Here is a 12,659-nt window from a genome sequence, read left to right as displayed (position 1 = left end):
ACATTTCATGTGAACATTCATTGCAACTTCCCTCCCTGGGGCAACTAAGAGCTTCTAGGGGCCAAATTCCCAGGGGGGAAAGTTGCAGGTTGGAATACATCGATATTCCTGAACAGTCCTTGGTGTTCAATTGGTTGAGAGACTTGGCAACAAAATAGTTGAGGATGCCACGTATCTTAGATGACTGAAAGATATTGGCAAAGCAACAATAGCAGAGTTTGGACATGGTTCACCTGTGTTTTCCTTTCATTGCATCTGTGCCTTGTTACATTGCATCTACAGCTGACCTTTCCCAAAGCATTGAATTCAAACCACATTGTTTAATAGGATTTAAATCTAATAACTGTTTTTCTTCTTCTTCTTTTTCTCCATCCTATTTTGTGCTTCTCTCCAACAGAAGGTAAGAGTGCTCCCCCTCCATTGTGTTTATCCTTCCTCTGTTGTTGCCTGTGACCCTTTGTTGTGGCTTTCAAGCAAGTAGCTGTTGCTATACATTGTCATGTGGGGTGCAAGTATAGGATGCAAAACAGGCAAGCTGAGGAATGCCATTTATTGGATTCTGAAGTGCATGCAAGCTTTAGAATTCCCTAGCACTTTTGAGGCAGCTAGTTCCCAGCTATGCAGGGAACCAAAGTTACCTTCACATTTCAGTTCCAGCATTCTAAATTCTTTTAAAGAAGACAGCTGTTCTACCTTGCCAGGCAGGCCTTGTTCAGTCCTCTCTAAACAAATGACTTGCTGCTCCTAAGAATGTGCACCCAGTCAGAACATAAATGCCTCACAGACTCATTTGTGACTCTTCTAGGCAACCCTTTCCCCCTAGGATTGAGACTGAAAGGGGAGTGGATGGAAGGGTCGTTTTTCTCTCAGATCTTTTCATGTCCATCCCAGCCATATTCTGGGTACACTGGAATTTAGAAACAGTAAATTGGGTTTTGTGATAGACAGTCCTCCTCAGTCCCCCAAGTTTTACTTGAAGTAGGGCTCAGCCCCCAAAGTCTTAAGTGAGACAACACAGCAATGGAATAGGAGAAGGAATAATAATAATAATAATAATAATAATAATAATAATAATAATAATAAGGCACATCTCTGAACAAAGGTTTGGGAATGTTGTGTTGGAAAAAATGGGCCGAAAGAGAGTCAACAATGGAAGGAATTGAGGTTGATTAGAGGAGACAGCAGCTGCTTGTTCTTGAAGTGGAGAAGCATGCCTCTCCTTTTGATTGATTTTTTTTGCAACAAGAATAAAAAATCACCCTAAAAGAAGTGGAGAGAGGGTCTCAGCCTCCCTCTAGAAGCAGGCCCTGCTGCCTGTCCCTGCAGCTGGAGCCTTTAACCAGGTAAATAAAGACTCATAAATAAAAGCATCTTCCTCTTTTTCTCCTCCTTTTGTGTATTGTGTGTGTGCATGCACAGTTATTTTTAGATATGACAGCATTTCCTTTAGCTAATGACAGAAAACACAGCTTGAATACTATCAGGGTGATTCTGGACTCACGACTGCAGCTGAGGCACATCCATAACAACCTGATCCCTTAACAAAAAAACAAAAAAAATGAGCTACTGATGGCAGTTCTCACAGCAAAGTGATTCTGAGAATATTTTGATGCTGTGTGAGTTGACTAATGTAACTGTGGGCTGGGATTTCCATGTATTTCTGGGCTACATGTATTGCTAAATGGGCTCGTGTGTCAACACCAGTGAGGTGTTGTGCAGAGCCTCTATAATAAATGGGAGGTTTCCACTTCCCTCTGTCAATGTGGTTGTGAAGATTAGAGGAACTCGCTATATTAGAAGTGCCTGAATGCACATGAAGCCTACGACCCAGTCCATGTTTACAGTAAGTCCTATTGAACAGAGAGGTATTTGCTTCTGAGTAAACTTGAATTAGTTCTTCCAGCCATACAGAAGTGTTAGAGCAGGCATCCCCAAACTCGGCCCTCCAGATGTTTTCGAACTACAATTCCCATCATCCCTGACCACTGGTCCTGTTAGCTAGGGATGATGGGAGTTGTAGTCCAACGAACAGCTAGAGACCCAAGTTTGGGAAACACTGACCTAGTTCTTCAGTTTAAGGCTTTTGCCTTTTAACGTAGACATTATACCTTAGCCCAGGGGGTGAGATAACTCCAGACCATGGGACCATTTAAACCCAGCAAGGGGCCAATTTCGGCCTGTGGTCCAATTTCCCCCAAACCATGCCCATCTGTCATATCTTATATAGCAGGTGAGGGACAAGTGGGGACATCGCTACCAAGAAGCTTTCAGAAGCCTTCAAGTTCTCCTGATTGTTGACTAGCAAACGAGGCTTGCTGTTAGTGTCATCAGCTGATTGGCAGTGACAGCAAGCCTGCGGCGATTTCCCTGCACAGCAGAGTTCCCCATCAGTAGTGAAGCTGATCGCAGTAAACACCTTATAGCAAACTGACTGGGATTGGCTGCGCTGCTGGGTTTCCAAAGTCTGGAGTGCAACTGATGCTTGCCCCAAGCCAGCTTGCTGGAAGTGCCAAACTACTGATTGGCACTTATAGGAAGCCAGCTGTGATTGGTTGTGTTTTGTAGTTCTCCACTGGGCATTCCATAGTGCAGCTGGTGCCTGCCACGAGTCGTAAGTGCTGAGCAGCTGATCAACACTTACAGCAAGCTGGCTGGGATCTGCATTTATGCAACCCCAAAATGGGGCTTGCTGCAAACATGAGCATCCCTTTGCAGCAGCAGCTTCAATTCAAGCTGTAAATGCAAGGGTCCTTGTGTTTGCTCTGATTATGCAGAAAGTAGGGTTATACCGCACGGACAATGACTATTGCTCAGCCGTTTCATCAACCTCAGAATGGGCTGTTTTGCTTCACCAATATTTTGGGAGTAGGGTGATTTTCTGGGGCAGGAAGAATGGTCATCATTTTGCCTTTTTTCCAGAAAGCCTATTCTAAGATGTTTTTAAAATTTGAGTAAATTCATAATGGCGGCCACCATTAAAAAAGGGATGTTACAGAGAGGATGATACTTTTCTAGAATGGGTGGGTCATTCCTCTAGCAGTTTGTTTTCTTTAAGTGCTAAGTATGCTTCCAAGGAATAGGCAATGCTTAAAGAATCTGTTAAACAATTTGGAGAAATAAAATTGTGTGGATCAATTTCACGAAATCATTTCTCCTCACATTATAAGGTCAATCTAATGAATTTTTGGCTAAATCACTGTTTCTCCCCAGCTCTAGCACAGGTGTCTGTGAGAGACAGACAGACAGACAGACAGAGCTCTTATTCATATCTACATTCTCCATTGGACAGGTTACAATCACCATATTGGATGAGAATGACAACAGCCCACAGTTTGACATTACTTCCGACTCATCTGTGAGCGTAGCAGAGGACAGTTCTGTTGGACGTCGAATTGCTCTGGTTTTGGCCAGGGACCCTGATGCAGGAAGCAACGGGCAGGTAGCAATGATTGTGTAGCTTCAAAATGCACAGTTACTGTGGAGTTAGCAAAAGGGTGTTGAGATGTGTTGGGTCGGTCACGTTTTGCTTATTATAATTTGGTGCTTTAGGGATAGGATCAAAATTAAGGAAAACCTAGTTTCTGTGTAAGAACTTTGAAGGTGAATGGTGGATATTTGCATAGTGAGTTAGCAATATACAGAAGCTATAATTGGTGAACCCTGGTTTTTTGCCCTTATCGTGATGGCAAATTGGTTTCATTGTTATTGCATACTTCCTGCTTTGGATTAAACTCGTGATCCTTTCCAAGTAGATATATGTGCCCTACGCATGATTCAGAAACAGCTATGTAGGAAGCCTCATAGACTGATGAAGAACACCAGGCTGCTCATCAAAGCTTCTGTTGTCTTACATAGGGCATCATCAGAGTGCAGAGATCTGTTGGGTTCCACAAATAACAGCTCTGAAACAGCTGCATCCTTCATGGCCTTGTAATCAATAAACTTGATTTTAAAGGGGAAGCTGACATTTTTTTAAAAAAAAAATCTACAGTCTAGTTTCTGGCTGGCATTGGAGTGCAAGGTTGTTCTCTGAAGGAGAAATATTGTAGATTGAATCACACAGCCATATGTGACATCGAAGCACAAGTATAAAGCACTGTCGCTTGTGTGTGCGCGTGCGTGCGTGCATTCTCCCCCAAACACACACACACATTATCGACTCCCTTTGCCTTTAGTTGAGAAATGCTATCCAGGTGAAATGCATAAGGAACTTTTACTGGGAGTGAGAGGGGACACACCATTTTGCTATTCTCTTGGGCTGCTCTTATCCACTGAAAGACTGAGCAGGTGCAGCTGATTTCGGGATTTTTGTTGAGGTCCGATGGGATTAGCAGGGATGATAGGCCTGCCACTGCTAGCGCCTGGGTGGGCCAGGGGGCACCTGACAAAATGTGTAAGGATTTTGTCAGAGACCTTTTTTCTGCACTGTCCTTTCTTGGTGATGGAAAGCTCTGGTGCAACCATTGAGACAGGTGAAATGGCAACTTTATCCTACCAACAACCCAGTAAGTCTCTCTATAGCAGGTATCCCCAAACTCGGCCCTCCAGATGTTTTGGGATTACAACTCCCATCATCCCTAGCTAACAGGACCAGTGGTCAGGGCTGATGGGAACTGTAGTCCCAAAACATCTGGAGGGCCGAGTTTGGGGGTGCCTGCTCTATAGGCACTGTTTCTCCTTCAGGGCTAATTCACATATTACCATCAGGAAGGGACTATACAGAAGCAAACTTCTACTGCTGCCGTTGCCAGTCGTCCTGACTGCTATCAGGAGGCAACAGTAAAGTCTTCTGGCCTCAACAGAGTCCACCTCCAATCTGTGAGTCCCACCTCACATCATGGGAGCCCTTTGCCCTTCTGCTTCCCTCAGTTCTTTGAACTGGCTCCTGTAAGGCCCTGATCTTCAGTGGTGGCGTTTCCCTGCCTGCAAGGTGAAATCACTAGCACTAAATATAACTTGGACTCTTAAGATGCAATGGATGGAGCAGATGGCTTTGAAAGGTGTTAGGGGGAAAACAATATCATAAACAAGTTCCTTTGGTGCCGAGAGGCTGCTTGACAGCTGACAGATGGGACAATGGACCTGAAAAAAACAGATGGCAGCGTTCTCACCACCACAATGTACTAAAAGGAAGTCCTCTCTGTATGGAACAGGAAGCACTCTGTGTTTAAGGCGTGGTGTGTTTTTTCTTTAATTTGCTGCCTGAAATGATCCGCTGTTATGAATTTCACAAGCAGTTTCAGTCTGAAAAGGTGCTTTCGTATGCATCATTTTGAATTTATAGATCTACTGTTCTCCTATGGAATTCACAAGATCCCCTAAACCTCCCAGCCATCATTGTGATTATTATTATTTATTTATTTTGTATATATGAATTATCTTTTTACAGGTGACTTTTTCTATAGTATCAGGAAACATAGGCAGGGCATTTGAAATCCGCACAACCAACAACACCTATGGAGAAGTGTTTGTGGCCAGACCATTGGACCGGGAAATGATTGAACACTACACTTTAAAGGTAATTTAGTGATGCCCACAATCCAAGTTGCTTGCTGCACAATCACACCATTTGCCAGATCCAGGCAAGCAGCTATATATACCAAATGTGATTAGCCAACTTATTGTTGTCTAGACTCTGTAATCGCAGCATCTGCATGTTTACAGTATGGCCAATTATTTCACTTACTGCCTTGATAACACCTGTATAAGAAAATAATAATAATGCATCCCTTGTATTTTGAACTACAAATGTGCTCGGAACAATATATTTTACATTATTTGAATATATTAAAAATTGTTCTGAGACACAGATTGGAATTCATTGCCAAAGTAATTGGTTTAGTAAGACTGTAACTCCTTGCAGTTGTTTGCCTCAGAGCTGAACTTCACAGTGGCAGTTCCAAAGAGCAATCGCATAGCCTCCAGCTCCAACTTTCCTGTTTTGTTTTGTTTTTTACACACACACAAAAATGCCACTTTGTCCAACTTTTCTTCCAAAGTGGAATTTTATGTACACAACTATCCTGCTTGGGACAGCAACTTTCCCAAGGCCACACAATCTGCTGTAGTTTTAAGTAGTGTGAAGCTATGTTACCATGGGGCATCTCTTAAACTTGCCACCAGAGGAAGAGGTGGATCAGCCTACCACAATAGAATCATAGAGTTGGAAGAGACCACAAGGGCCATCCAGTCCAACCCCCTGCCAAGCAGGAAACACCATCAAAGCATTCCTGACAGATGGCTGTCAAGCCTCCACTTAAAGACCTCCAAAGAAGGAGACTCCACCACACTCCTTGGCAGCAAGTTCCACTGCCGAACAGCTCATACATTCTTCTGTTCAAAATGATTCTCTAGTAATACTAATTGTCAAACCTGGCTGTATCCATCACCATCAGACCACACTTAAGATTGTTCACTGCAATTACTTCTGCTGCTCTGTTTACTCATCTTACGTCAAAGTAGAGCTATTTGACAGTCTCTTGTGTTGCATTGTTCTGTGCATGGTGCTACTAGGCATGCTAAGGACTCATAGATCTCATACACAACTGAATATTTGGAGAGGAAGCCCCTCAGGAGCAACAGATGGATGGGGGAATGTAGCTCAGGGCTAGGGGAACTTGTTTGTGAGTCAAGGCCCCACCCCCGCTTGGAGATAAAATAATACATATGGACACACGTATTTAGGTTAATGGGCTAAAAAAGGCCACAACTTGGTTACAGAATGTGAGTGGTATTGGCTTAGGCATTGGATCGGACAGACTATACTTGACTCCTGCCCGCTGTGCCAGGAGTCACACAAGGGTTAACAACCAGTAGGGGGAGGCTTGTTGATGCAAATCAACTGGAAGCTTTCCCCTAGAGTCACCAGGGGGTCGAGCCATGGCCCTAGCCACCACTAAGGCATCGGGCAGGAAACACGATCGCCGGATTCCTTTAACGGAATACCCTTCAAGGGGAGCGGTAGATGATGGCCACAACCTCCCCTCCGACACACAACGCATTTTTCAATGCCTAACCTCCAAACCTTACAAAGTTGTGATGATTTGCTACGAAGTAGGCAAAAAACCAATTGGCTGGTGCCAATCTGTCAAGTGGAAAAAAAATCCTACCAGGCCCCCTGGACAACCAAGGCGATCAACCGAAGTCCACACCAAGGTCAAGAAACGAAGGCAAAGCCTAAGGGAGGGAGGAACAAGAAGGAAGAGTGCATGTTCCCGTGGTCATTCAAATACAGCTAAGGCATGCCCCCACCCAGGCGTATAGGCTGGCCGGTGGGCGTGATGCGGGCACAGGACTCAGTGACGCAGGGGGCTGACTAAGCCCCCTGTGAGCGCGGGAAGCAGTTCCCGCTCACAACACCTCCACCTCCCCTCCGTGAAGAGGAGAGGAGAGGAGAGGCCTTCTGCAAGGAACAGGGAACTGTATGTCTGGTAGAGCTGAGTCAGAAATTAGTATATGAGCCAAATTAACAGACGTCCATGTCTGAGGGCTCCTGGTCAAGAGATAATGGAGCATTCCATGAAAAATACAAACAGCTCTTGCATATTATATGCATTATTTATACAAATAAACTAATGCACATACATACTCCAGGTTCCATAAAGTAACCAGTAGGTAAATATGTGATGGGGTGTGTGGGAGAGATTGGCTTAGCTCATGCCAGAGCTTCATGGCTATGGGATGTTTACGTATTTAGGCCATTCTCATTTCAGTTAAGTAACAGGCTTGACCAAGGCTATGAGCTTTTCTCCTGATTAGAACCTTTGTGCTACATTCCAGATTCAAGCATCTGACAGAGGTGTCCCACCTCGCAGGAAAGAACACACCTTAAGAGTGAATATACTGGATGTTAACGATAATCCACCAGTTATTGCAAATCCATATGGTTACAACGTTAGTGTTAATGAGGTAAGCTTCTCTGCTTGCTGGCTTTCTGTGAAGAGAGTTATTTGTGCAAAAGGAAGATCTGGTTCTAACCCCAACAGCCCCTCATATTCTGCAACATATATAGACACTTACTTGAGAATCTTGTTTGACAATGTCCTTCTGGGTTTAGGCAGCAGAGCCCTGCTCATTGTGCCATCCAGATTAAATTAATAGATATAAAATTTTGGCCCCTGTGTCCAACGTGTAGCTTCTCTATCAGGTTGAGGGAACTTTTGATTTGGTGAACTGGCCAATCCTCTCGAATTGCTTGTGAGTCCCACGTTGAACAACAAGAGCTCCAATAAGAAACCAGTTCTAGTCTATCTGTTGCCGTAGGAAGATGATGTAATAATAATAATAATAATAATTTATTATTTATACCCCACCCATCTGGGAGTCTTTGCCTAATCCCAAATCCAAATTTTATGACACAGTTCCATTTTTAGAGAAGTATGTATAGATATAGATATGCCAGACTAATATTCATTTCTTTTTGTGCTCACAGAACGTGGGTGGAGGTACTGCTGTGGCTCAGGTGCGAGCAACTGACAGGGATAGTGGCCTCAACAGTGTCCTCTCCTACTACATCACTCGAGGGAATGAGGAACTGACCTTTCGCATGGACAGAGTGACCGGAGAGATCGCCACCCGCCCTTCCCCTCCAGACCGTGAGAGGCAGCAGTTCTACCAGCTGGTAGTCACTGTGGAGGACGAAGGCAACCCAGCCCTCTCGGTATGTGGTGGTGATGATGCGATGCCACATTTTGCAATTGGCAGTGATCTTGAGTAATATTGAATACACTTATTGTGGGATAAAGGTCCCACGAAAAACTGAGCAGGGTGGATTTGCCTAGTTCCATCTAGTTCTGAAATTGGAAGATTATTTTGAAAATGCTGTGTTTTCAGATTCAGTACATGGTCCATATTTAACATTAAGGTCACGCAAACACACGTTATAATTTTAGTGATCCGTCCAGTTATTACAGAGAGTGTATACATTCATGATATCCAGATTGTGTTGCCTCTTAGAACTCGGAGGTAAAGCAGAACAAGTTCTCACACATTTATAAATATGCTGGTCAGTTAAATACTGCTTTTATATAGGCACAGTGGTGGAACCTGTTTAAAGTAACTGGAAAGGATTTACACCATACAGCCTAGGGCTTGCCGATCAGAAGGTCGGCGGTTCAAATCCCCGCGATGGCGTGAGCTCCTGTTGTTTGGTCCCTGCTCCTGCCAACCTAGGAATTCGAAAGCACGTCAAAGTGCAAGTAGATAAATAGGAAGCTGTACACCGGCTCCCTTGGCCAATAACGCGAGATGAGCGCCGCAACCCGAGTCATCCGCGACTAGACCTAATGGTCAGGGGTCCCTTTACCTTTACTACTAACCTTAGAGTTTCTTATCTCTGCTACTCCTACCTACAAAGCACCAACCAGAGACCCATCTAACCCAGCATCCTCTTCTCACCGTGACCATCCAGATGCCTATAGGAAGCCCATAGATGGGACCTACAGTGTTACAGCACTATCCTCTCGGGGCTAGCCTGGGAAGTTTTGCCTCTTGCGGCAAAATCCATCATCTCTACCTCCATGGGCGTACCCTGCTGCCACTTCTTCCATGGGTGCACCTGCATCAGCAGTGGGGCCCAACAGTGGTGGGGCGTGACAGTGGAGGAGGCAAGGGTGGGGTTGTGGCAGAAGCGTGGTGCACCTGCAACAGCGGCAAGGCGCACCTGCAGATGGCAGTGGCAGGATGTGCCCACCATTGTGGCTAGTAGTCATTGACAACTTTTATTTTCCATGGATTTGGCTAATACCCTTTTAAAGCTGTCCCAAGTTGGTGGCCATTGCTACAACTTGTGAGAGCCATTTCCATCGTTTAACCTAGGCTCTTTGTTAAGCTGCACTTCCTTTTGTCTGTCCTGAATCTCCCAGCATTCAGTGGATGACCCAGGACTCTAGTATTACGAGAGAGGGGGGATCAGTTTAAAAGGTGCTCTGCCACCTTTTTGATTTTAAGTGCCAACTTTCTGGTTCTACTCCAGTTCAATGATTGGTTGCAGATATTTGTGCTAGGAGAATTTCTGGCTGTTGATTTACCTGGTGACTAATAACTTCTCTCAGGTTGACCTGAGATAGCTGCCCTGTTCCATACTAGAATGAGTGTTTATTCAGTTTTAGGCTGCTCCTGAAACTCATAATCTGTCTCTTGTCTGTCTGGTTTCTCATGTATTGAAATGCAAGCTGGGAGGCTGCCCTATCCAACAGCTATTTTTCCTCCACACCAGAAATGCAAGATGTACAGTTCACCATTCACACATGTACTTGGCTTATTGTGCATTTCGCAATTGTTTTGGGGTTCGTTGTTTTTCTGTGCTGATTTCCACTGGATGATATAACTGGAGAAATGCAAGTCAGTGAAGTAAACATCTGCTTCCCTTGCAGTATATTTGCACATATTTGATACCATGTTCTAGTTCTAACTATTATTAATGTTGTTCCTGTGTTTATGGTCTCTAAATTATTTTATGCTTTGTGTAATAACAACAGGGAAGTAGCCTACGTGTTTTCATGCTCATAGAATAACAGGAACAAACAAGTTTGGAAAATGTAAATGCAAAGCTTCTCCTTTTGAATACTTCCCATTTTTGGCCATCTCTTAGCCACTTTTACATAATAGACATCTTCTTTTCACGTGTATCTCTTTCAAACTAAAACAGAGGTTGTGAGTAACTTCTGTTGTGCATCCACACAGGGTTGTTGTTTTTTAGGATGAGGAGTTTTGAGATTACGTAATCAGTATCCTGGATCCAAAAAGAGACTGAGAACGCCACTAGTCTAAACAGTTTGGAAACACAGTCCATAGCATGTTTAACTGACAGTAAATTTTACTATGTTCAGCCTAGAAAATATGCTTAGAAATGTAGTGTACCATTAAAAAGCTGTGTCTTGCAGCAAAACCATATACTACTTTCGCAAGCCCTTTTCCTCCTGCATATGATCTCCAGCACCACAACATGCAACAGCCATTTGGATACAACCTAATGATTCTGGGAACCAAATGATTCAAATGATTGATATCATTTGAGCCAATATCAATTAATCTTGAGCTCCTGCTTGCTGCATATCCTCTCTGCCCATAAGTTCTGTTAAGATAGTGTGCTATGACTTACAGTGGTGCTGAGAACAGAGAAGCCACAAATTTTAAAGCATTAAAAGAGGAAACAAAATAAAGGAAGCATGGCAACTTTTTGCACATTTCCCCCCTTCTTTTCTAGTGGTTTATTTATTGCTGAGCGAAGTTGTAGTAGTGAACAGCTGCTGAACATTAAGATATGCTAACTTCTTCCCAGAACCTTCTTGGACTAAGAAGAGGAAATGGCCTTAGTCAGCAGTACTAGTTGCATGGTGGAGTGCATTATGCTACACTAATTCTAAACCCTAGGATGCTTAGCAGTGGCATGACTTTTTACAGATTCTGTCAAAGCATCTTTAGTGTACCATCACTTCCACAGCTTTCTGTCCATCTCCCATGAGGAATTTTCTCTGCTAAGCCTTCATATCATCTCGCCACTATTCCGGAAGTATAGTCCCAATCTCCGCAGCCTACTCCGATGCTGTTTGTTACCATGCCAATTGAATATTTAACAATCACTGCAAATATGAGTCATTTCTCATTCTTAAAAGTGTATACTCCTGTCTTGAGAAAGAACTAGTGAAAGTTTCATTTGGGACATTACTGGGATGGGCTGCATCTTGATACTGTGGTCTACGCTATCTTACACTCATACAGTTGTTATTCCCCAAAAACAAGGACTCTCTTTCCTTTGAGGTTTTTAAGCAGAGGTTGGGAGGTCATCTGATTGACCCCTGGGGATCCTTCCGGGTCTGGGATTCTATGAATTACTCAATTCCAATCCACTCTAACTTCATTATATTTTATGGAAACATCATAACTTTATTAGAAACCTAAATATCAGTGAGTGGGAGGGGTCGTTGCAGTGCATTGGAGAAGCATGCAGAGGGACCCCATCATCAGCCAGATAAAAGGGTCAGGTGGCAGGTAATGAGGAAAGCCCTCCTTGAGACCGATTTGCCAGTCAGAATAAGTAATGACGGACCAGTGGTCTGGTTCAGTATAAGGCAGTTTCATGTGATCAGCGGTGAGTGTTGGAAGTCTGGTCTATGGATTCTGTTGGAGTTCTTGATGAATATATTACTTGCCCGCATCCTTTTTTTTCCCATGGCAAAAGATAAATGTAGCTGCAATAAACCTTTTATTTTCTCAACAAAACATTTAATATATATATATATAAAAAACATTCAGAAGTACTATCAGAGCAGCTGGTATGTTCACGTAGGATAAGCCGTTCCCAGACCTACCTTTACACAAACAGTTACCTTTACACACACACACACACACCGCTTCCTACTAGCAGGAGCAAGCAAAATAAATTTAAAAGAGTAAATTTACTCATGTCATTAATACGTCTGCTTTCTCTTTTCTTCACTCTCTGTTCTTAATTCATATGTATTTTAAATGTTGGAGGATCTGTACAGTCAAACTCCTTGTGTTCTCTCATCTACGGCAAGCAGCAAATATCTTTCTTCTTAAGACGCCTTAACTTTCTTCTTCTTAATCTGTACGAACTTCAAACTTTCCAGAATAACTTAAATACTGAACGCAGGAAGAAGTAAAGATTGCTGGGGCAGGAATCATAGAATTGTGGA

General features: G+C 43.4%; 1 protein-coding gene across 1 annotated transcript in view; it reads left to right on the top strand.

Moving 5' to 3' along the window:
• The window catches only part of CDH23 (cadherin related 23), a 397,278-nt gene that overhangs the window by 312,216 nt on the left and 72,403 nt on the right, over nt 1-12,659 (top strand). The window contains exons 33-37 of the mRNA XM_060274909.2: nt 398-400; nt 3,290-3,439; nt 5,390-5,518; nt 7,780-7,908; nt 8,432-8,659. Coding sequence (XP_060130892.2) covers nt 398-400; nt 3,290-3,439; nt 5,390-5,518; nt 7,780-7,908; nt 8,432-8,659 — 639 coding nt within the window. The remainder of the gene's footprint in view (nt 1-397; nt 401-3,289; nt 3,440-5,389; nt 5,519-7,779; nt 7,909-8,431; nt 8,660-12,659) is intronic.

The sequence above is a fragment of the Zootoca vivipara genome, chromosome 5 (genome assembly GCF_965207765.1).
Source record: "Zootoca vivipara chromosome 5, rZooViv2.hap1.1, whole genome shotgun sequence".
Classification (NCBI taxonomy): Eukaryota; Metazoa; Chordata; class Lepidosauria; order Squamata; family Lacertidae; genus Zootoca; species Zootoca vivipara.
This window is presented reverse-complemented; position numbering and strand designations above follow the sequence as displayed.